A 26,827-nucleotide genomic window follows, 5' to 3' on the forward strand; every position below is an offset into this window, starting at 1 on the left:
GTTGACTGTCAACAACGGTAAACTAAATAGTTTCCGTCAACTGTATTGTATTTTTGAAAGGTATGAAATTGAATAAAACATGCTGTTCGAAGAATTGTTTTTGCGAAGTGCATTGAAATCGTTTTTATAATATTACTTCTGCACACAGAGAGGCAAACCAAGCAATTGAAGGGTTACCCAATCTTAACGAATCATTGGTCAAAACGGAAATTAATCCTTCGATATCAGGATTTGCCTTTAACAGTGTCTCCGTGTAATTCTATACTCAAAGCAATTCAGAAGTTTCCACTATTATTCTGTATGCTTATTTCAATCAAATTCATGCATCCATATAATGAAGCCGACTCCGACTCCGACTCCGACTCCGGCTTTCTGAGATTAGCCGACTCCGACTTCGACTCCGGCTCCGGCTTTCAGCTCGAACCAACTCCGACTCCGACTCCAACTCCGGCCTACAAACTCTAGCCGACTCCGACTCCGACTCCGACTCCAGCTTTTAACAAATGGTTAGCTCCGACTCCGACTCCGGCTCCACATATTTTTAAATGTTTCAAAAGTTATTTGACTATTATTTCGAAAACATTGATAAATATGATTATTTTAATACTCTCTAATTGTAATGTATTTCTCAAGGAAAATAAGTTCAAATCACAAAACTGAAAAAAAATCCAGGTAACAAGTATTAAACGTAATTGAAACAGAAATCAAAAAATATCTCCAGTTTTGAAATCTTTTCACAAGAACAATTCAGAAGTATGGACCAAAATTTTGCCGACGATATATAATTTTTTAAAAATTGCGATTTTTGAAAAAAATAAATAAATCACGTACTTAAATTTTTTTGACATCATTTTTATGTAAAATCGAATTTGCAATCAAAAAGTACTATACACATTTTTTTATTACGTGCACCGTTTTAAAAATATAGCCTTCAAAGTTTAATTTTGTCCGAAAAATCCCATTTTTTTTTACATAGTGTCCATGATTGTCCATTCCTAAAAAAATTTTATCGAAAAGTTCAGAAAATTTTCTACTATTTCGTCTAAGAAGATTGGATCACTGGTTGCTGAGATATAGCGGATAAAAGAAACAGGAAAATTGATTTTTTTAGTCTAACCCAAACAACCCTCCATTTTCTAATGTCTATATATCAGTAATTAATGGTCTGATTTTCAATATAGAAAAATGAAACATTCGTGAAATTTTCTAATTACTAACATTTCAAAAGGGCCAAACATTCATTGTGTAAAGTACTCTTCGATGGCAAATTCGATTTTACATAAACAATTAGTTCAGAAAATGTTAAGTACAAGATTTCAATTTTGACATAAATCGCTATTAAAAAATCATAACTCTTCGACAAAATTTTGGTCCATACTTCAGAATGGCTTAAAAGATGCGGGATGTCAACTAAAACTTACAAAAAACTAAAAAATTTAATATACCGATTTTGGGAAAATGAAATTTTGAAAATAGAAGTTATTTAGAAAGTCATCCATTTTTTTGTCCGTGAACCTGTTTTTTAATAGTTCTCATTAATACCTACAACTTTGTCGAAGACTTGGTGTCAATCAATCAAAAAATTCCTTGAAAAGTTACAGATCTTGAATATTTACGTACCTTTATATGAACTTCTGTCAAAATTGTATAAAGATTACGTGAAGTGAATCAATGAAACAAGATGGCTTCTTGTGGGAAGGCCCCCATAAAGTTTGAGTCAAATAGCAAAAAAAAAAAAAACAAACATTAAAATAGGTTGAAATCGGCATATTTCGTAGAGAATTGCTCATCTGATAAATCTATTTAAAAAAAAATGAAAAAATGGCAACGCAATGCACGCGACTTAAAACAAAACAATTCAAAAATAAGAAGTTTTGTGAATTAACCTGCATTATAACAAATACTAAACAATAAAAAAACATAATTTTTGTTGAATTTTAGACAACTCCGGGTTATCAGAAATTTTCGGCTCCGACTCCGACTCCGACTCCAGCTTAAAAATTTAGCCGACTCCGACTCCGGCTCCGACTCCAGCTGTTCGAGTTTTGACGACTCCGACTCCGACTCCGACTCCAGTTCCCCAAAAAGACCCGACTCCACCGACTCCGGCTCCGACTCCGACTCCGACTCCACAGCCCTGATGAAAAGTAATGCGCAAATCAAATTAACCCTTTTTTGTTTTTGCGCATTTTGTTGCGTTAGGTTCGTGTAAGCTCAAGGAAGGTTTATATGCTAAAAAAATGCCACTTTGGCCACTTTGGGACCGATTCCGGAGCATCTGCAGATTGTATGGGAAAATTTACGTAAACTCAAATTTTGATCATAGGAGGCTGAATAAGCAAACAAGCTATACGTCAGCAAACGAAAAAAAAAGGCAGAACGAAGTTTGTCAGGTAAGGCTTGTTTCCTAAATTTTAGGTAAAAAGAAGTATGCAGTAATGTATGCGGTAGTGTCCAAGCCCATGCCTCTACGCATTTCTTTTTAATTTGAATGTTAATGGGGCCATTCTATAGCAGAAAATGTGAAAAAATACAAAAAAATGAAAAAGTTACTTTCAAAACATGGAAAAAAATAGAATGGCAAAATGTTATGACAGGAGGTGGTAGAATAGGCCAAATACTATCAAAAACAAACATAAATGAGCAATTCTCTATCAAAACCGGAAATGGATTTTATTTGTATTTTTTGATTTGGCTCAAACTTTGTGAGGGTCTTCCCTATGACCAAAGAAGCTGTTTTGTGTCATTGGTTCACCCATGTAAGTCAAAAAATCTGCTGCTAAGTTATGATTTTTTGAAAAAATAGTAATTTTTGAAAAAAGTCGAAATTTCATACAAAAAAAATTGACTATATTTTTTATGAGAAATTTAATTTGCAATTAAAAAGTACTTAACAGATTTTTTTGATAAAGGGCTCCGTTCACCGTTCTAAAGCCACCGAAAGTTTGATTTTAGCGAAATATTTACAGTTTTTCGATTTTTAAAAATAGTGACCATGAGTAAACATTTCTAGGTTGCCTAGGTATTTAAAAACGTGGGTTTTATAGAAAACCTAGATGTATGGTTATCAAAAGATCGAAAATTTTATGCCCTTTCCGATGCCACATAGTGATTTGTGAATTGTGGACCGGTACGGATGCCGGCGGATTTTCCGACAAAAAATCTATTCTAGCGATACAAAGACCCCCAAAACGGTGTTATACCCACTCCAAAATGTTTCTTTAGCAGTTCTTTGGTAATATATTGACATATAGTTAAATTGAAAGTTTGCAGAATTAAGTTTAGATAAGTTTTAAATAGAATTTCCAGAGTTATATAAACTATTATACTAAGTATTTAGTAAACTTTATATTCAATCCAAATTATTTTTTTAATCAGTCAAGGATGCCTATTTGAAGTGGGGAGACTGGATTTATGGTGATTTGTCAACAAATAACATTATTTATGTTAATTTTTTGAAAGGTGTACACACTTTTTTTGCACCTTTTTTTATTTTTGTAATAATATTTGTTATATAACTTTTTATAGAAATCATCTTTTCATGAGCATGTTGTAGCAAAATGTTCGGCATGAGTTTCTGAACAAAACGTAGTACCAGGTTTCAGTCAAACTTTAAATTGTTTACATGTTTCATCACAAATTGTGCATAGTGCCCAACAGGGATGGTATTTTCTCGTTTCCTCGCCGATGGCGAGGGCTTTTAGATATCGTCCCTCGCTCAAATCATCAAATTTTCGGCGCTCTCCCAAAACTGCATCGAGGAAGCGAAGCGAAAACGACGCTGATGAAATAGCGAGCAACGAACAAACCGATACGTAAGACGGAAAAAAATCTCTCACACAGCCAGTCCCCTCGCTCAAAAAGCAAGGGAAAGAGCAATCGTGAAATTCTCTCGCCCGTGAGCCCTGTAGAAATGAGTTCATTTGTGTGCGTGAGCTCCAGTGTATGTATACAGCAATTTCGTGTGCGTGTCTCTTCTGTTTGAACGATAGTTCCATCAGAGCCAGCGATCTTTTCAAACACGCACGAAGCAAAATGATCATCGTTCGGTCGAAACGTTCATCGTTAGTGCAAAATGAGAGAGAATTGAGAGAAAAATGTCCATTTCCGGTCTCTTTTCGCTCAGTTCTCCCTCGTTTATCGTCGAATTTCTTCATTTTCTTGACATTCGCGTCCTATTTCCTGCTCCCTTATTCCTGTTTGTGACTTTTTACATGCATTGGAGTTCATCGCTCATGAAAGTGAGTTCATTGTAAATTCTCGTTTGAAAACTTACCAATGAAATCGAGAATATTTCTCGTCGATGTGATGGGCTTTCGATATTCGCGATAGCAAGCCGACCATCACTCGGCTGCGAAAGAGAAGAGAAATTTTAAGAGACGAGGAACGCACCGAAACATGCATCAATGATAGTGCGATGGTGATATTGTTATACTCTAACAATTACTCTGCAATGTTACAAAAGAACACGTAATTTTAAAATGTTTTTTTTTGTACATTAAATTTTCGATAAAATGAAATTTTTAAAACTATTTTTAAACTTTTTTTTGATGATAATACGTTTCTTCGTAATTTTGAGAACGCCATCAAATCAGACGTATCTCTTCACGGATTCAAGCTACTAATAGCTGACAAACGTGTCTTAGTAAATATCTAGAAAAATTAAAGGGGTCGTAACGCCCCACCATCACGAGATATCGGTTGCAATATTTTAACTTACCTTAAAGACTGAAAACTGCTAAAAAAATTGAGAGATGTCATCAGTAAATATTATAACATGAAAAAATGATAATTGGTTTTGTAGCTGCGGTTAATTTTGAAAATCTTCAATTAATCATGGAGCATAAAACCACTTATCAACATTCAGCGTAGTTGTTAGTGTTTCAACAGGTATACATAGATATATTTCTTGTGCTCTTTGGTTTCAATAGAAAGGGAAATTGAATACAACTCCAATTAATTAATCATTCTTATTTTAGCTGCCACTTTTACCCAACCCTGTCTCATTGCCGGACCTAGTCATACAGCTTAAAGGTCTGCAAGTTGTTACAGTACAAGTGAAACCGATCCCCGGAAGCCACCGACTGTTGTCTCCGGTTCAGATCGTTCTGACCATTCTCGTCGTCCACCTCGCCGTCATCGGCACTGTCCGGGTGGGGATGATTCAACGAGACTATGTCGATAAAATCGATCTTGTCCGCCGTTCCTGTTCCGTTGATTAGCTTCCGCTCGCTCGGCGGACAATCCGGTTCGTTGCGGGGAAACGCGGAGTCGGTTCCGGCGCCGAGCAGCTGCACGCTGGCGGAGTTCGAACCGTTGCTGTTGGTCGACTTGCGGCAGGAACAACCCTTGGAATCCCACGGCGGTGGACCGTTGTTGAGTCGGCCGTTCGGACTGCGGTCCTGGTTGTTGAGATTCGTCGTTTTGTACTGCAGTGCCTGCTGGTGGTAAAAGTTTGTGCCAGTTCCAAAGCCACCGATGGCCCCTGCCGGCCGTCCGGTGGCGTGCTTGTTCCGGATCGAGGACGTCGCGTAGCTGGACCGGACCGAGCTGACGCGGGTGAATATAGACAGGGTTTTATCAATCGACTGGTCCTGGTGGTAGCCGCCCTGGCCTCGGCCCCGGAACGGAAACCGCTTGTGGAACTCACGTTTGAACTTTTCCTGTGATAAGGAGGGCAAGAGATAAAGAGTGATGAAACTAGATTAGCTGATAGTGCCGGAAGCAAACATACAACGTCAATGGGTAGTCGTTATGCTTTCTTGACGCAATACTTTTATCCAACGAGGTTCTGTCATCAAGAAAAGTAACAAAGTTCAAAATTGTATAAATAAGTGTTACTTTTCAATACAAGTGCTGCAAAGTTCAACTTTTCAGCACGCGAATAGATGCTGAAAAATATTTTCAGAACTTTTATTTTTAGCGATGAAAAGAAGTCCGTTACGTCAATCCAGAATTACAGGAAAAGTAATTAGTTTCACAGCGGAATTGCAATAGAAAGTTGGGATTGCTTTATGTACGATTAACATTTATTTAAATATTTAAGTTTGCTTGTTCCATGTGAATCATACCGAAAATTGAATTACTGAAACAATGAAACTGTTACAATTACAGTGACAACTCTGTCAAGATAGCATCAAGTGAAGCAGAAAGCTAATCAAGCCAAGTTAATTAATAAAGTTTTTACGACGTCACGATACGGCGTTGTTTTTGCTGTTGCTGTCATCGGCAAGTAAATATAGATTTGGAACGCTAGCCGTTGACAGCAAGATGAAATATGATGATTGACGATAGTTAAACGTGTTTTTTTTGTAATACAGGCGGCTACAAGCGGGAACCGTGTTAGCTCTTTAATATTTTGGGCGACACAAAATGAGAACGAAAGTGACGCAACAAGTTTCAGTGTCTGAGGTATCACTAAACATTTAAACATAATTAAAAGCTTGGGTATTGTTCAATGAATGTTACATTTTTTAACACATTTTGTTATTCAATTTTAATAATCATTTCAATAACAATATGGACCAAACGACGACATTCCTCACGTACCGTAGACCGGGGGTGACATATAAAGGATTTGAGTTTATGTTTAGAATATTTAAAACATGTACCATGCAAACAGTTGTGTTGAAAATTTCTATTTCGAATTCCAGGGTGACGATAGTCAAAATTTTACATGTTAAAATGACCAAAATGACCAGAATGACCAAAATGACCAAAATGACCAAAATGACCAAAATGACCAAAATGACAAAAATGACCAAAATGACCAAAATGACCAAAATGGCCAAAATGACCAAAATGACCAAAATGACCAAAATGACCAAAATGACCAAAATGACCAAAATGACCAAAATGACCAAAATGACCAAAATGACCAAAATGACCAAAATGACCAAAATGACCAAAATGACCAAAATGACCAAAATGACCAAAATGACCAAAATGACCAAAATGGCCAAAATGACCAAAATGACCAAAATGACCAAAATGACCAAAATGACCAAAATGACCAAGATGACCAAAATGACCAAAATGACCAAAAACCAAATTGACCAAATTGACCGAAACGACCATAATGAACGAAATGACCAAAATTACCAAAACGACCAAAATGACCAAAATTACCAAAATGACCAAAATTAACAAAATTAACAAAATTACCAAAATGACCAAAATGATCAAAATGATCAAAATGACCAAAATGTCCAAAATGACCAAAATGACCAAAATGACCAAAAGGACCAAAATGACCGAAATGACCAAAATTACCAAAATGACCAAAATGACCAAAATGACCAAAATGACCAAAAACCAAATTGACCAAATTGACCGAAACGACCATAATGAACGAAATGATCAAAATGACCAAAATGACCAAAATGATCAAAATGACCAAAATGACCAAAATGACCAAAATGACCGAAATGACCAAAATGATCGAAATGACCGAAATGACCAAAATGACCAAAATGACCAAAATTACCAAAATTACCAAAATGACCAAAATGACCAAAATGACCAAAATGACCAAAATGACAAAAATGACCAAAATGACCAAAATGACCAAAATGACCAAAATGACCAAAATGACCAAAATGACCAAAATGACCAAAATGACCAAAATGACCAAAATGACCAAAATGAACGAAATGAACAAAATGACCAAAATGATCAAAATGACCAAAATGACCAAAATGACCAAAATGACCAAAATGACCAAAATGACCAAAATGATGGAAAACTACAACCAAATCAGAAGGCAGAGTATATCCTTAAGTTAATACATTTTTCCGGTTAAGAAACTTGAACATAAAATAATTATTCTTTCATAAGCACACCGACATTACATCGAACATCGTGGTGGTCAATGAGATTCGTTACGTTAAAGGTCTCCTTTTTTAATGGATGATTTTTTTTTTATCCTTGGCAAATAATACTCTCGTCCTAACCACTTAATAAATCTAATGTTTGTTTATGTCCAATAAAAAATTCAATATTTTTTTTTGTATTTAGCTAATGATTTTTTTAAACAGAATAATGAGTTTGTTCCAACATTACTCACATTATAAATGCCATAAATGAACGGATTGTAGCAGCTGTTGCTCATCGCCAGCCAGTCGCATATGAACCAGATGATATTGATGTACCGGTACCTTATTTGAATTGGAAAGATAGAGTGGATTTCGAAATATTAATTAAAATCTAATAGTGCTGATGAAGTGGTTTCCGTTGGAAAAAGCAGGAAGGAAATTCTATGAATTAATTAAGTTAGAATCGTGTGTAATATTTATGAGTGTGATTCGATGGAACGTATATAAGGGTGCCCAGAAAAAGTGACCTCCTGCTCCGCAAGCGAAAAAAGTTTTTTTTTTGGGTTATTTTGAGCATCTGTGCCATTTTTGAGCGTAATTGGTTGAGATTAACCCATTGATCCCCGAGCCCAAAAATGAAAAAAAAAATGTTTTTAATAAAAAAAATGTCATTTTTAAATCACTAATAACTTTTCAGGATCAAGTTTTACGGCTAAAGTAGCTCATGGAACAATATTCAGCTTGTGGAGCGATGTTCTGAAAATAGTCCCATATTCTGGGCACCCTAATGCAATCATATCATTGCAGAGTGTTGATTTGAATTTTATTGTTTTGAATTATGAATTCTGAAAACTAATTAGCACTCCATAGGAGGGATGAATACTCACTGGTTAACCTCTGGCCACGTTACGTGCAGAATATTGTACAGCTGCAGCGGAAACCAGCAGATGCCGAAGAGGGCTACCACGATGATCAACATTTTGATAACCTAAGAAAAACAATGCGTTAGCAGTTGCATGCATCCGGGCGTTGCCCCCCTTCCTCTCATACCAACCTTCTTCTTGTTCTTCAGCATGGTGATGTCGCGCGAATCTTGCGCATTTCCGGGCGTTTTCGAGCCCCACAGCCGGAACGCCATCTGGATGTACACGAAGCTGATGACGCACAGCGGGACAAAGTACTGCACCAGCGTCAAAATGTACCGATAGAACAGCATCTCGGACTGCTCAAAGTTGACCACCTGGCAGAAGGGTTTCGTCACGTTGACGTACGTGTCGTTGTTTTCCCCCAGGACCAGGTTGGAAACCGGTTCGACCCGCAGGGCGACCAGCATCGGGGCGGCCAGCGAAAACGACAACGTCCAGATGGCGCTGATCACGAACTTGGAGATGTTTTTGGAGGTGCGGGCCCTGGAGGAGGAGAAATTTGTTGCAGGCTAATTCGTTTGTGAGAGGATGTTTCATGGACATGGTGATGTTTGGATCAGCCTAAACTGATTACGTTTTTCCTTGATTTCCCAGTGTTTAGCCAGATGCAGGTTAGGCTCTATCCCACCTAGATACTTCGTCAGCTTTGTGCTATCTTGTGACAACGACCATTTAGTACTATTCGAGAAAAACTATTTTTAAAGTTTGATGATAAATATTTTCAAAACATTGAATGGTAGAGCCAAACTTTTGAAGCAATCGGTTCGTATACTATCGCTTAACAAACGCTCCAAGTTTCAACTAATTTGGTTACACCAGTTAAAAGATACAGTAAATTATGTAATCAAAAATCTGAAAAGCCCGTGTCACAAGTGTGTTTCGAAAGTAAAATTGTACTACGTGTCACAAGTGTGCACAGAATTCCCATACAAACTAAAATAGGCTTAAATCAATAGTTTAACTGACTTAATCAGTATATTTTCAAAAACAAATGATTGCATTGCCTTCAGAAAATGAGTATCAACATAAATTTGTGAAAAACAAGACAAATTTTCCACATTTTCCAACAACATGTATGACGTGTCACAAGTGTGCACGATCATTTTGATGGTAAATTGGTCTATGTCACAAGTGTGTATTGCGATATCCGGGAAACGGAAGCGAGTTTCCAAAATCGTGTTGAAGCATCTTGTAGTGTTTGTTAATTATAGCAAAACGTCATCATTAACTCATTTTCGACCAAAATGGTCTATGTCACAAGATAGCACACAGCTGACGACTTGTTGCTGAACTACATTTAAAACCTTACAAAGTTTTAAAAACCTCATTTATGGTTCAATTGGATAATGGGACTGAGCGTAATATCTACCCAGCAACCTACCACCTACCTCAACGGGTTGATGATGGCCCGGTGCCGGTCGACGGCGATCGCCGTCAGCGTGAACACGGACACGTTGACGCTGAGCAGCTGCACGAACGGACAGAACGGGCACATAAAGTCCGGCAGGTTCCACCGCTGCAGCACGGCGGCCTGGAACTGGAACGGAATCGCGAACATCGCGATGATGACGTCGGCCAGGGCCAGGTTCGCTATAAACATGTTTGTAATAGTTTGCATCTGCTTCGTCGTCAGGACGATCCATATCACCAGCGAGTTGCCTATCACAGCCAGGACGCTGATGGTGCCGTAGAACACCGACAGCAGCACGACCAGCCCCACCGGAACGTCGTACAGGACGTCTGCGGAAGAGGAAAAGAGAGAGGGAGCGAGGATTTGCCCGGGAGTTGAGGAATGTGTTATTGCTTTGGTGGAACACACATTTGGAATGTTAGTCTGTGTTTTTTTTTTTCTATTTTTCTTCGAAAGAAGGGCGTAGCTGTACAAAAACCTTTCCTGACGAAATGTCCAAAAAATGCACATTTCGAACAAGAGAAAACACTAAAACTCATATACACATCAGAATGACTATTGCAACGAGAATTTCACTTCGTTAGATGGCTTTCGGAAAAGCAAGCACGTTGAAGTGTTGTTTTGCAATTTAACCATTGACATAAAGCCATTTTGTTGTTTCCTAGCATTACAAATCAAATTTAATATCTTCAATTTTTTTTTTGTATGGTGCAATGAACAAGTTTTCCTTTCTTGGTTTCTTGGTTCTGATTAATTCAAAGTTGGACTCAAGGTTTGCGGGTGCCTATGGATTAGGTAAAGTAACTGAAAGAAAAAAGTTTCAAAATAACTTTTGTTTTAGATTTTTAAAAGTTTTAAATATTCGAAAATCTGTAACTATTGAAAGAATTTCCTGATCAATTTAATGTCTGCGGCAAAGTTGTATGTAGAGCAATTCCAGCTCAAATCAGGAATTAGTCTGGTACTTTTGTATCCGACCCTCTCCGATTTCAATGAAACTTTGTAGACATGTTATCCTAGGCCTATATAAGCCATTTTTGTGGAGCCTTAGTACTCGAAAATAACATTTGAGAAGGGCGTAAGGTATTTAAATATTTTTGTATTTTGCAATTTAATAATCACTATATCTCGAAGCCGTTGCATCGTATCAAAAGTGGTCATAGACAAACTTGTGGGAAATTGGACGGGTTTTATTAAAAAAATACACTGAAACAAAAATACATGCCACCTCTATGAGATTTTTGTTTTTTAAGTTTAAAAATTAATTTTCAAGGTGATGTCACGATTTTTTTCGTTCAAAATTTTTGAGGAAATAGCCTAAAATGTTACAAAAAGACTAACGAGAATTGCAGGATGGTATGTCTCTCCTAAAAAGATACAAAAATCATTTACTGAAACAGTTATTTTGAAAAGTGGTCTAAACGTCAAAAATTTTTGATAACCGATAGTGGGAATCGATTTTCCAGACAATTTTACATAAAAGTCTCCATATTGACCATTGTCCTATGTCCAATCCTTGTGAAGATACAGCGGTCTTAAATATAAAAATGATGAAAAAATAGGTTTTTTGGTGGTTTTTGGCAATTTCTTTATGACAGACTTGAAGCTCGTCCAATTTCCCATAAATTTGCCTTTGACAGCTTTTCAATTTGACTCGTTTTAATATTTACGTAAGCTTATTTACTATCCAGGTTTCTACCACACTGAAAAAAAAAATACTATTTTTAGTTAAGAGCAATGTAATTATGCTTATATCTTTAAGCCCATACATCCAATTAAAATGCTGTCAAAGGCAAACTTATGGGAAATTGGACGAGCTTTTCGGTAAAAATATTTTGGAATTGCTCGGTATTAATGAGGACCATAAAGAAAAAATAGGTACACGAAACAAAGTTGAATGTTTTTTATTAAGTTTGTATTTTCACATAAACTCAATATCCCAAAGTCCAAATTTTTGCTTTCCGAGATTTTTAAATATGTTTTAGGGAACAAATATTTGCAATTTTTGTGCCATAGAGAGAAAAAAATGCTGCGAGTTATGAACTTTTGAAATAACAGTCATGTTTTGAAAAAATCGAAATGTCATACAAAATTTAGTTGACCTCAATTTTTCATGGAAGATTGAATTTACAATCGAAATGTGCTCTATCGATTTTCTGATACAGTGTCCCGTTTTCAAGATAAAGCCACCGGAAGCTTGATTTCAGTTAAATATTCGCAGGAAAATTTAACAAGAAACATTTAAGTTTGTTAAGTCTCATCCAAACATTCCCACATTTTCTAATGCCAATATCTCAGCAATTAATGGTCCAAATTTCAATGCTGAAAAATGACATACTTGTAAAATTTTATGATCCTTAGTTAAGAATTGTTTTTGGAAATTTTGAGATCAAGACTCACATTTCAAATGGGCGTATTATAGAATGTTTGGTCCTTCTGAAATATTAGTCTTGATTCCAATATCTTCAAAAATAATTCTTTCGAGGGGGTCATAAAATTTCACAAATGAGCAATTCTCTACCAAAACCGGAAATGGATTTTATTTATATTTTTTTATTTGACTAAATAAGCTATTTTGTGTCATTGGTTCACCCATACAAGTCTCCATACAATTTTGGTTGCTGTCCATACAAAAATGGTATGTAAATATTCAAACAGCTGTAACTTTTGAGTGAATTTTCTTGATTTCTTGATAGTTGCTGACAAATCGACATTAGAAAATGGTGGGTTGTTTTGGCGAGACTTAGAAAACTTCAATTTTCGTGTTTCTTTTTCTTAAAACGGCTGTATCTAAGCAACCCGAGGGCCAATCTTCAATGTCTCTTTGACAATTTTATAGCAAATTTTCTGAACCTTTAAAAAAAAAAATATTTTTAGAAATGGTCACTCATGGTCACGTTTTTTAAAAATCGAAAAACTGCAAATATTTCGCTAAAATCAAACTTTCGGTAGCTATATCTTGAAAACGGAGCTCTTTATCAAAAAATCTGTAGAGTAGTTTTTGATTGCAAATTCAATTTTGCATAAAAAAATAACGCCAAATTTGTTTTTGCATGAAATTTCGATTTTTTCCGAAAATCACTATTTTTTAAAAATTCATAACTCGGCGGCAGATTTTTTGACCATTTTTCTCTATGGCTCAAAAGTTGCGGATTTTTGTCCCCTAAAACATATAAAAAAATCTCGAAAATCAAAAAATACGTATTTTGGGAAATTGAGTTTTAGTGAAAAAAAAGTCGATTAAAAAATCTGGATTTTTTTTTGTGTACCTATTTTTTCTCAATTGAGCAATTCTCTACAAAACCGGCCGATTTCGACCATTTTTATTTTTTGTATTTTTTGATTTGGCTCAAACTTTGTGGGGGCCTTCCCTATGACCAAAGAAGCCATTTTGCATCATTAGTTTGTCCATATAAATTTCCATACAAATTTGGCAGCTGTTCATACAAATATGGTACGTATATATTCGAAAATCTGTAACTTTTGAAGGAATTTTTTGATCAATTTGGTGTCTTCGGCAAAGTTGTAGGTATTGTTAAGGACTATTTAGAAAAAAATAGGTACACGGAAAAAAAAATTTCCCGATTTTTTTATTAACTTTTTTTTCACAAAAACTCAATTTCCCAAAATACGTATTTTTTGATTTTCGAGATTTTTTGATATGTTTTAGGGGACAAAAATCCGCAACTTTTGAGCTATAGAGAAACATGGTCAAAAAATCTGCCGCCGAGTTATGATTTTTTGAAAAACTGGTGATTTTTGGAAAAAATCGAAATTTCAAAAATAAATTTTTTTGGCCTCATTTTTTTATGCAAAATTTAATTTGCAATCGAAAAGTACTCTACAGATTTTTTGATAAAGGGCTCCGTTTTCAAGATATAGCCACCGAAAGTTTGATTTCGGCGAAATATTTGCAGTTTTTCGATTTTTAAAAATAGTGACCAGGAGTGACCATTCCTAAAAATATTTTTTTTTGAAAAGTTCAGAAATTTTTCTATAAAATTGTCTAAGAGACATTGAAGATTGGACCTCTGGTTGCTGAGATACAGCGGCTTAAAGAAAAAGAAACACGAAAATTGAAGTTTTCTAAGTCTCACCCAAACAGCCCACCATTTTCTAATGACGATATCTCAGCAATTAATGGTCCGATTTTCAATGTTAATACATGAAACATTCGTGAAATTTTCCGATCTTTTCGAAAAAAATATTTTGAAAAAAATTAAATCAAGACTAACATTTTAAAAGGGCCAAGCTTTGAATATTATGCCCATTAAAAATGCTATTATTGATTTAATTTTTTTCAAAATATTTTTTTCGAAAAGATCGGAAAATTTCACGAATGTTTCATGTATTAACATTGAAAATCGGATCATTAATTGCTGAGATATCGTCATTAGAAAATGGTGGGCTGTTTGGGTGAGACTTAGAAAACTTCAATTTTCGTGTTTCTTTTTCATTAAGCCGCTGTATCTCAACAACCAGAGATCCAATCTTCAATGTCTCTTAGACAATTTTATAGCAAATTTTCTGAACTTTTCAAAAAAAATATTTTTAGAAATGGTCACTCATGGTCACTATTTTTAAAAATCGAAAAACTGCAAATATTTCGCTGAAATCAAACTTTCGGTGGCTATATCTTGAAAACGGGGCCCTTTATCAAAAAATCTGTAAAGTAATTTTCGATTGCAAATTCAATTTTGCATAAAAAAATGAGGTCAAAAAAATTTTATGTATGAAATTTCGATTTTTTCCAAAAATCACCAGTTTTTCAAAAAAATCATAACTCGACGGCAGATTTTTTGACCATGTTCCTCTATAGCTCAAAAGTTGCGGATTTTTGTCCCCTAAAACATATCAAAAAATCTCGAAAATCAAAAAATACGTATTTTGGGAATTTGAGTTTTTGTGAAAAAAAAGTTAATAAAAAAATCGGGAAATTTTTTTTCCGTGTACCTATTTTTTTCTAAATAGTCCTTAACAATACCTACAACTTTGCCGAAGACACCAAATTGATCAAAAAATTCCTTCAAAAGTTACAGATTTTCGAATATATACGTACCATTTTTGTATGAACAGCTGCCAAATTTGTATGGAAATTTATATGGACAAACTAATGATGCAAAATGGCTTCTTTGGTCATAGGGAAGGCCCCCACAAAGTTTGAGCCAAATCAAAAAATACAAATAAAATCAATTTCCGGTTTTGGTAGAGAATTGCTCAATTGTCCTCAACAAAACCTACAACTTTGCCGAAGACACCAAATTGATCAGAGAATTTACTCAAAAGTTACAGCTGTTTGAATATTTACATACCATTTTTGTATGGCCAGCTGCCAAAATACATCATAATATTACATCATGAATTGGTAAAATCCACAGTTTCTTTTGACTAGGTTAAGAATACACAAAAACAGGTAATATTCAACCATAACCAAACAAATATTGTCTATTTTGCATTTTCATCAATTTTATTTGTCCTTGCAAGCAAGTAATTTCAGCCGATTTGTCAATGTTTATCTCTTTAGATGTTTTCAATTTATTTATAATATACAAATATGTTTTTTTTGCATTACCGTGTGAGTTGATTATTTCTGCATCACTTATATTTAACGTGTAGTTATTTGCATAATGGTAGGTTATCGTATCCGCAACGTGCATGCTGAAATGAGTACAGAAAAAAAGATGAGTGAGTTTGCGTTTACACACTTGGTGGTATTGCCAATGATATTACTCTTCAAAATTCAAAAATTTATTGCATTGAAAAAATGATCTTATTAAAGTAAAGCAATATTCAGTATATTACGGGTTTGGGTGCTTGACTTGTTTTATGGCATTATTTCGGCATCAGTTTTGCCCAAGGTTTGCACTAACACCCTCTGTATACAGTTATTTTTAGTTATCTATTTTAGTATTATGTAAGGATCAAATAAATGTTATATGAATTACTTCAATTTTATAAATAAAATTTTCCTCGGCAGCCAAAACCAAACAATATTTTAGTGAAATTCAAGTTTCAGAAGATACATTGGAGCATCCTCTACCACTTGGAGGGATAATCTTGATTTTGACAAAAGTGGATATTAGCCGTTTTTTCAATAATTGGCAGTACTGAGACTCTAAAAATCTGCTTTTGTTTTTCCTCGATGATTTTTAAAGACAACCTCTGAATCTACGACTTTGTTATGGCAAGCCATCCCGAGCAGACGGAAATAACTTGGGAATAACATTTTTTGATATTTGAAAATACTAGGCCAAAAACATTTTATGTTATTTATAACAAGTTTTGTTATTCGTCGTTATGAATTTTTTGTTATTGGATTGTTATTGTAATAACAGATTAAAAACATTTTTAGTTATACGTCGAACAAATCTTTGTTAATATTTTTTGTTATTTTAACAACTAATCCGATCATTCCAAAAACAGTTGGCGGTGTTCTTCCATAACAAAAAATGTTATTCCAAAGTTGTTTTGGCTTTCAACCAATATTAGACCAATAACAAATTATGTTATAATAACATAAACTGTTATTTAACCCTTATGCAAAAATGGATTTTCCAAGAAGATTCCATAACACTTTCTGTTGGGTAATTCTCCGCCAACTCACACAGCAGTTGCCCCGACCCCTCTTCGATTTGCGTGAAACTTTGTCCTAAGGGGTAACTTTTGTCCCTGATCACGAATCCGAGGTCCGTTTTTTGATATCTCGTGACGGAGGGGCGGTACGACCCCTTCCATGTTTGAACTTGCGAAAAAGAGGTGTTTTTCAATAATTTGCAGCCTGAAACGGTGATGAGATAGAAATTTGGTGTCAAAGAGACTTTTATGTAAAATTAGACGCCCGATTTGATGGCGTACTCAGAATTCCGAAAAAAACGTATTTTTCATCGAAAAAAACACTAAAAAAGTTTTAAAAATTCTCCCATTTTCCGTTACTCGACTGTAAAATTTTTTGGAACATGTCATTTTATGGGAAATTTAATGTTCTTTTCGAATCTACATTGACCCAGAAGGGTCATTTTTTCATTTAGAACAAAATTTTTCATTTTAAAATTTCGTGTTTTTTCTAACTTTGCAGGGTTATTTTTAAGAGTGTAACAATGTTCTACAAAGTTGTAGAGCAGACAATTACAAAAATTTTGGTATATAGACATAAGGGGTTTGCTTATAAACATCACGAGTTATCACGATTTTACGAAAAAAAGTTTTGAAAAAGTTGGTCGTCATCGATCATGGCCGTTCATGGTCACCCGTGACAGACACGGACGACGAAACAAAGAGAAACGCAAAAAGTAACTTGGAAAAAAAAAACTGGATACCAAGGGAAAGAGTTCATTATGATCAATTTGTCACTGGAAATCTATTACTTTTCCCAAATTATCCAGGGAATGAGACCATCACCACTAGATTCACCAGTCAATTTGTTTAATAATAAATTTGCCGCCATTTGCGGTACAAATTAAGTAAGAATTCACGTAATCAATTCCATGGTGTTAAGTGTTAAGCTGCAGGTTTAGCCTAATTGTGCATTGTTTTGATTTGAAAAAATATCAGCTAAGTACAAAAGTTCCACTTTAAATGAAACATTGACTTTTTACTGCTGGAAACAAGGTGGAAAATCCGTAAAAATCTTCCAAGCTTTATATTTAAAACAAAGTGAAATTTGTTTGGTTCATTACACAAAAAGATAAAATTGTCTACAAAGAGAAACAAAAAGTTCATTTGGACACACAATAATGACCATTTTGTTCCTTATGCTGTCTGAAACAAAACAGATAAGGGAGTCCTGCACAAGGGGCTTTCCTCCAAATTGGAAGTTAATAATGCGTGAAATCAACCAGGTCCGTAATTTTCTTTGTGGTGAACCTTTCTTTTCGGGTTCTAAGATTGATGAACCAAAGATTTCCCCAACCTAAATGTGGGGGTTAAGAAACCCACAAGATAACGATAAATTTGAGAACAAAAGACGTGAGTAGCATATTCACTAAACATGTGTGCACGTTAGAATTGACTTGCCATGGAAGTAACTTACTTATTTTATTTAAAATGAAAGAAGAAATTTTTAAACTGTCTGATTGAGAGTGAATAAGTTTTTTTTTTTAAATCAAACCAAATGTTCGTCTAGAGTCAGAATCTCTCAGAACGAAATCTATCAAACAATACCCGAGTGAATTGAACCTTTCTCAAATGCAACATACGAAAGGTTCATCACTTTAACGCTGTGTTCTTGGAATGCCATATTTGTTTGACACTCAGGATCCCTCGTTGAATTTGTTTGCCTTAAATCCATCGCTGCTCGCGCTTTGTGAATAAAGCTCTTATGTGTTGGCACCGAATAAAATGTTTCATCCCACGTGGGTGTTTCTAAGTATTCGCAAATTTTCGCGGATTAAGTTGCTCCCTCGGCAAATATGTATGCAAATTTGCTACCCTTTTCGGTAGAACTTTTGCATACTAGGCTGCCTTTAGGCACATTAGGTTGAAGAGAAGCTTAGAAAAGATGAGCTGATAAACTTTTACAGGTACACATCGCAACGTTAGAAGAACTAGGTTTTGGCAAGTTTCAAATAATGAAATCAAATTATTCGCACTACAGCATTGCCTTGGCGTTCTCGATTGCGAGATTCCTACTCGAAACTAGGTGTCCGCAGGCTTGATTTTGTTGAGGCAATTGCAAACCTCTTTTTACACCTAAGTTTCCATCCACCCCGGGATTCGAACTGACGACCTCAGGATTGTGAATCCAACTGCCCACCAGTGACTCCACCGAGGCAGGGCCCAGAGGGACGAATCCTACACCTGGATTGAGCTAACGACCTAACTTCTAGGTTAGACCGAGGCCAACATTTACTTCCCCGTCCGACGGAAGGCGTGATCAGACAAATCTCGTCTCGAAAAATGCCACCGGGAACCTTACACCACGGGACCCGGCTTCAGTAACCGTGCCAATTTTAAGCCAAATCGGTTATTGTTTAAAGCAGTGTTGACATTCTCGAACCCTCGCGAGAAAAAAAAATCATCTGTCTCGAGTTCTCGTCACGAGTCCCGAGCTGCCGAGAGCAACTCGCTGATTGCCCGTTCTCTCCCCCGTTCGCGAACGGGCTAGCTCGCGAGAAAGAATTGCCCGCTCACGAGAAGTAAACGAGTTGGCAACGAAAAAAACAACAACACAACTATTGAAGTTACACTTCTATACCATCGTGTCGTTCGCATTCATAAAGCTGATAAACAAATTGCTATCTTGGAACGAATGGCTAGCACGAGGGGCTCGCGGCGAGATCGAGAAAGCGAGAAAAAAGCGTGTGCGAGCGAGAAGAGAAAAGGACTGCAAGTTCTCTTCCTCGCTCGCGAGTGAGAAAAGCTTTACTTCTTCTCACTTGAATCCCAACACTGGTTTAAAGGTCGCTTTTGGCGTTTGTACGTAAACATTTGCAAAAATGTATGGGGAAATGCAAAATTTTCAAAATTCTCCCAAAAGATGACGTTATTTGGTTTCAGAGTATTTTTTGTTTTTTTTTGAAATATATGCAAAGTTTAAGCCCAGTGGTGTTGATTGACCTCATATTCTTATAACCAATATGACACAAGGCAAGGCAAGCGTTTTAACTCAATTATCGTCAAGATTTATGAAAATGGGAGCACTTGAGAAATCACCCGCACCATTCTGAACTCAAATCGAATTCGCCTTTCTGGGAGCAATTGATCAGCATCTTATTACAAGCATTACCCTCCTTTCAACGTGCACTCAAATTATCGTTGATATGACATTGGCGCAATTCTCTACGAAATCTGCCGATTGCGACCATTTTACGTAAATTCGAAAATCAGTAACTTTTCAAGGAATTTTTGATTTGATTTGGTGTCTTCGGCAAAGTTGTTGGTATTGATGAGGACTATTCAGAATAGGCACACGGAAAAAAAATATTTTTAATTAACTTTTTTTTAACAAAAACTCAATTTCCCAAAAACCGTATTTTTGAACTTTTGAAAAAAAAAAGTTTTGAGGGACAAAACCCTGCATCTTTTAAAAAAATCAGAAGTATGGACCAAAATTTTGCCAACGAGTTAGGATTTTTTTAAATAGTGATTTTTGTAAAAATTTAAATCTTGTACATAAAATTTGTTGAGTCAATTTTTTAATTTAAAGTCGAATTTTCAATCGAAAAGTACTTTTGTGATTAAGTGCTCCGTTTTCTAAATAGCCATTCAAAGTTAAATTTTGTCCGAAAAATTCCGTTTTCTTTTACTTTTTAAAATGGTGGCCATAATTGTCCATTCCCATTTGCTATAAAATTGTTTTAGAGACATAAAACATTGGATCTCTGGTTGCTAAGCTACAGCGGCTTAAAGAAAAAGAAACAGGAAAATTTATTTTTTTACGTCCGATTTTCAATGTTTATAAATTAAACATTCGTGATGAGCGTCCAATTTCCCGGGGTTACAAAATTTCCGGGATATCCCGGGAATTCTCGGGAAATTTGAAATTTTTGTAAGTTGTTCTCATCCTCGTTCTGATTATTATTTTGCAATATAATTAAATAGACTAGCAACTTAAATATTCAAAATAAGAGTTAGGATCTATTTATCCCTTGACTGCTTGTCAAAAAAATAAAATTTCAAGAAAATTTTCTAATTGTTCAAGCTGTTTTTTTAAAATTTGTTTAAAAAATAAAAAATAATCATTAGTATTTTTTTGTTATGAAGTATTATTTTTCTAATCACAGTATTTGGACAAAGAGTAAAATATCTATGCTCCAAAACCATAAAATTGCTTTCAAATAAAGTATCCGTGAATAGTATGAAAGAACATGATCAAGAATAGTAGTGACACATTAAGTTGAAATGAAAACAAAAAGCATACAGAAAACATATATTTTCTAGAACAAATCTTACTGTTTCAGCTCATCATTTATAGACTAGCATTGAATTTACATTTAAAATACATTTTTTCTCTTGGAATACCATTTTTAAGAAATCACAACTTAAAGTTTTCATAAATTTGTAGCGAGTTTCTGAAGCATGTTTGCATTTTTGGGCACCATTTATATAACACGAAGTAGTTTGCTATTGATTTTTTTTTACGATTGAGCTTAACAAATATCTTTGGTTAAAAGAATTTTCATAACATTAAAGATTAGATATTTTGTATATGTTTAAACCTCTTAGACCCTTGGTTTTTATGGCCCTAAAAATTTCCAACTTTAAACTGTAATTTCTTGAACACATTTAAACAAATAAACCAAATTCTTCTTGCACAACCCTCTTTGAGACATTTTATGATACCAATTCAATTTTTCTCCAATTTGGTCATGGTAAACAAAAACATAAAAAAAAACTCAATTTTGATCTTGGCGGGAAGGAATACCTGATTTTTAAATCATATAACAACAATTTTCGTTTAAAATCTTACCAAAATTATAATAGTTTATTTTCCTTCAATAAAATCGTAATTTTTGTTGCCCAACAAATAAACAAGATCTATTCTCTGTTGTGAAAAGTTCAAAAATTTATATTATTTAAAATAAACCTCGACATGAAATTTTAGGAAGAACTGATAAGTTCTATAAAAACACTAAATTATAAAATGAAATTGAGTTCTTTCATAATTTTTTTGATAAAGTAAAAAAAGTCCCAAAAAATTAAGAAATTCATAGTTCCACTTAAATTACGGGAATTCCCGGGAAATTTCAAAAAATCCCGGGAAACGGAAAAAAATTTTACGGGAAATCCCGGGAATTCCCGAGATTTTTTTTCCCGGGACGGGAAATTGGACGCTCTAATTCGTTAAATTTTCTGATCTTAATTTTGATGCTTTTTTAGGTGATTTTGGTTTTTTTTTCGTCTTTCAATTACGAAAATTTTTGTATCCAATCATGTATAGGCCATCGCTGAAATTTTAAAGTTATCGCAGTTTTAGTGAAAAAAATTTCTTTTCCCGGTTTTGCTCGCGGCTCGTCGAAAAACCCGGATTTTATAATCAAAAAATCATATCTTAGAATCCTGTAAATAAGCTCCTTCCATTTTTTAGTATGTTACGAAAAAAATGTCCGAGGAATCCGATAAAAATATTTCCAGACATAGGCTCTTTGGACCAGACATCGTCAAAACAACATTTTGATTTTTCATACGACCTTCTCATAAGTTAGGCTAGATTTTTGAAACTGCTTACTATTTTTTTTGAAACGCCAACTTATCACCTTTAATTTGCGTATTAAGATAAAATCGGTTGAAATAGCGGGGAGTTATAAATTTTTGGAAAAAAGTGGTATTTGCGAAAATTGCCGAAAATTGCCATTTTTCTGACCACCCTAACACGACGTAGGTCACCCTAATGGCCAAACAAAAAAATACTGGTCTAATTAATTTGGTCATGGAACCCCCAGACAAATTTTGAGCCCGATCCGAGCATTTTGTTTTTTTCATGCTGTTTTCGTGGGGAATTGCTGAGCAATTCTCTACAAAACCGGCCGATTTCGACCATTTTTATTTTTTGTATTTTTTGATTTGGCTCAAACTTTGTGGGGGCCTTCCCTATGACCAAAGAAGCCATTTTGCATCATTAGTTTGTCCATATAAATTTCCATACAAATTTGGCAGCTGTTCATACAAAAATGGTACGTAAATATTCGAAAATCTGTAACTTTTGAAGGAATTTTTTGATCAATTTGGTGTCTTCGGCAAAGTTGTAGGTATTGTTAAGGACTATTTAGAAAAAAATAGGTACACGGAAAAAAAAATTTCCCGATTTTTTTATTAACTTTTTTTTCACAAAAACTCAAATTCCCAAAATACGTATTTTTTGATTTTCGAGATTTTTTGATATGTTTTAGGGGACAAAAATCCGCAACTTTTGAGCTATAGAGAAACATGGTCAAAAAATCTGCCGCCGAGTTATGATTTTTTGAAAAACTGGTGATTTTTGGAAAAAATCGAAATTTCATACATAAAATTTTGTTGGCCTCATTTTTTAATGCAAAATTGAATTTGCAATCGAAAAGTACTTTACAGATTTTTTGATAAAGGGCTCCGTTTTCAAGATAAAGCCACCGAAAGTTTGATTTTAGCGAAATATTTGCAGTTTTTCAATTTTAAAAAATAGTGACCATGAGTGACCATTTCTAAAAATATTTTTTTTGAAAAGTTCAGAAAATTTGCTATAAAATTGTCTAAGAGACATTGAAGATTGGACCTCTGGTTGCTGAGATACAGCGGCTTAAAGAAAAAGAAACACGAAAATTGAAGTTTTCTAAGTCTCACCCAAACAGCCCACCATTTTCTAATGACGATATCTCAGCAATTAATGGTCCGATTTTCAATGTTAATACATGAAACATTCGTGAAATTTTCCGATCTTTTCGAAAAAAATATTTTGAAAAAAATTAAATCAAGAGTAACATTTTAAAAGGGCCAAACTTTGAATATTATGCCCATTAAAAATGCTAGTATTGATTTAATTTTTTTCAAAATATTTTTTTCGAAAAGATCGGAAAATTTCACGAATGTTTCATGTATTAACATTGAAAATCGGACCATTAATTGCTGAGATATCGTCATTAGAAAATGGTGGGCTGTTTGGGTGAGACTTAGAAAACTTCAATTTTCGTGTTTCTTTTTCTTTAAGCCGCTGTATCTCAGCAACCAGAGGTCCAATCTTCAATGTCTCTTAGACAATTTTATAGCAAATTTTCTGAACTTTTCAAAAAAAATATTTTTAGAAATGGTCACTCATGGTCACTATTTTTAAAAATCGAAAAACTGCAAATATTTCGCTGAAATCAAATTTTCGGTGCCTATATCTTGAAAACGGAGCCCTTTATCAAAAAATCTGTTAAGTACTTTTCGATTGCAAATTCAATTTTGCATTTAAAAATGAGGCCAAAAAAATTTTATGTATGAAATATCGATTTTTTCCAAAAATCACCAGTTTTTCAAAAAATCATAACTCGGCGGCAGATTTTTTGACCATGTTTCTCTATAGCTCAAAAGTTGCGGATTTTTGTCCCCTAAAACATATCAAAAAATCTCGAAAATCAAAAAATACGTATTTTGGGAATTTGAGTTTTTGTAAAAAAAAAGTTAATAAAAAAATCGGAAATTTTTTTTTTCCGTGTACCTATTTTTTTCTAAATAGTCCTTAACAATACCTACAACTTTGCCGAAGACACCAAATTGATCAAAAAATTCCTTCAAAAGTTACAGATTTTCGAATATATACGTACCATTTTTGTATGAACAGCTGCCAAATTTGTATGGAAATTTATATGGACAAACTAATGATGCAAAATGGCTTCTTTGGTCATAGGGAAGGCCCCCACAAAGTTTGAGCCAAATCAAAAAATACAAATAAAATCCATTTCCGGTTTTGGTAGAGAATTGCTCTGCTGTATAAGTAATCATTTGAATGAGAATATTGCATCGGGTTAGGAAAACTTTTTCAGAAAAAAAGTTAATATTGATTTTTTTTAAATAAGATTGATAAAAATTCTTTTAAAACTTCACCCTTGAGATGGAACCATCAAACCTTAACCAAATGAGCTCAAATTTTCCTCAAATTTTCAGATTAGCATTTGGGACCATGACCATGAGTACATGACATTTCCGGTTGATGCGCTCAAAATTTAACACTTTTGTCTTTTCTATGTATCCGTGAACCACGTTAACTGCAAAAAAATATATATTCCGCATTGTTTATTATAATTGATAATAGTTTTTTAACAATTATTTCAGTTGATTTCTTGCAAACTTTTTACAAGAGGTTTTCTCTGAAACTGATATCCTTTGAAAATTTAAAATATTTACAACTACAGTACTTGTTCGGTAACTGGGCTGCGAACTTAGCCCAGTCCCCGAATGCTGCTCGTTAACTGGGCTGAACAAAAAATAACGAGGGGACCACCGATGCATAATATTTTCCAGATGAAATATAAAAATTAAAGTTACTCAAATTTATTTACAATGCTTACTTTTCATATTTCATTAGTTGTAACTTGAAATTAAATAAAAGTTTGAAAAAAGTTTTTTTTATTTATTGGACATGATTTTTGCATCCATTAACCCCTCGGTCATTTCGGTTTGTTTTGGTTTTTTGACGTTTGTCTGTCGATAACTGAGCTACGGCCCAGTTATCGAGCGCCCAGTTAAAAAGCAGCCCAGTTAAACAACGCCCAGTTACCAAACAACTACTGTACATTTTAAATTAATATAAAAAAATACATTCCATACAACAAATGACACACTTATTTTATGTTATAAGTAAACCACACGACACACAGGAAGATCTTTCATGAAAATCTTTTGATTCTATTTCAACGTCTTTTACTTATCCAATCAATAAAATAAACACCCATAAACTCAGCTCACCTTCCAAATCTATCGGTATTTGGCACCCCTTTTAACTTTAATCCAAACAATGCTTGCGTGGGAAACGCCTCCAACTGGTCAGCAAAAACTCGACTCTAGCACAACTTTTACATCCTTTGAACTGGTATCATATTTTTGACCTGCAGTTAACACATTTATCGAACAATATTCCATTTAGATGAAAAACTTTTAAATCACAATTTCCTTCCTTGGGATCAACATGCAGCTCACGCTTTCAGCAGCTTCTTTTCAAAGGTTGGATCAACAATTGAGTGAAAAACTTTTCCCCCATCAACACCATCAGTGGAGGTATTGGGTTCGTATTTGCTTTTTTTGCCCCCGGAAAATCAGCATTAAATTATTTCCTTTTTTTTTGCATTTTCCATTTGCTCACCTTCACTTTTTTTTTCGTTTTTCCTTTTTTTTTATTTCTCTACGCACTTGACCATCACTCGGGCAATGGGAAATTAATTTTCCGCTTCATCTGCTCCACTCCCTCTTTTCCAACTTTTCCGTCCGATTTCGAAATCGAAAGCAAAACTTCTTTTCAATTTTCCCCGCTGCTCTTCTTTACTTTGAGCACTGACTTATCCCTCAAACGCAACCCCCGTTCAGAAAATGCTTCCTGTCGCGGCGCCGGTCGAAATCGAACTGAACCGTACTGAACTGTGTCTGTGAATGGATGGTCCTAGACTGCCAAGACTCCCCAACCCCACGTCCAGACTTCCCTTCTTCTGTCCCTGTCTTAAAGGGAGGCCGAGGCCGGAAAATTGCGCGCCAAAACAGAGCACGCACTCTCATTTTCCAGCGAGAGTCACTCGCGGGAAGGAATGCGGGAGAAGAGAAAGAGAGTGGCCGCCACCACGTGTTGCGCGAGTTTTCCAACGGATGGCACGTGTTGAGAGAGAGAGAGGTGGTTTGCGGATAAAAAAAATAAAAAAATAAAATAATAGAATAACAATATTGTTTTTTTTTGCAGAACTCATAAGGTGTCGTGATTTTATTTCATGTTACAAACGAATAAAATTTGTTAAGTGAAGAAAATTTACTATAAATAAACTTATTGTTCGATAGTTTTTAGAACTAATTGAAATCGAAACAGTTTTTGCAAGAAACATTTTACCAATATTTTCAATAAGATGATTAATTTGTTTGAATTGATGGAGCCAATTGGTATAATGAATAGGGTCTTTGGATATTTATATCAAGTTATCGTTTCCCCCCAAAATTATTGCTTGAAAAAAAACTTGTAAGATCAATTGGGAAATATTCAGAATAACGTTTCCATTTGCACATTTAATCAAATTAAGTTTTTTTTT

At 34.7% G+C, this 26,827-nt stretch overlaps 1 protein-coding gene across 1 annotated transcript; it reads right to left on the reverse strand.

Annotated features, from left to right (window-relative positions):
- Positions 1–4,878: 4,878 nt before the first annotated feature.
- On the reverse strand, positions 4,879–26,160 carry LOC120428607 (RYamide receptor). Its single transcript, XM_039593629.2, has 7 exons — positions 25,509–26,160; positions 15,724–15,809; positions 10,129–10,480; positions 8,869–9,223; positions 8,702–8,802; positions 8,066–8,156; positions 4,879–5,663 (listed from the first exon to the last, which is right to left on the reverse strand). Exons 2-7 carry the CDS (start codon positions 15,806–15,808, stop codon positions 5,016–5,018), a joined length of 1,632 nt encoding a protein of 543 aa, XP_039449563.1. The 5' UTR covers position 15,809; positions 25,509–26,160; the 3' UTR covers positions 4,879–5,015.
- Between the last annotated feature and the right edge of the window lie 667 nt (positions 26,161–26,827).

This window comes from Culex pipiens, chromosome 2 (assembly GCF_016801865.2).
Source record: "Culex pipiens pallens isolate TS chromosome 2, TS_CPP_V2, whole genome shotgun sequence".
NCBI lineage: Eukaryota > Metazoa > Arthropoda > Insecta > Diptera > Culicidae > Culex > Culex pipiens.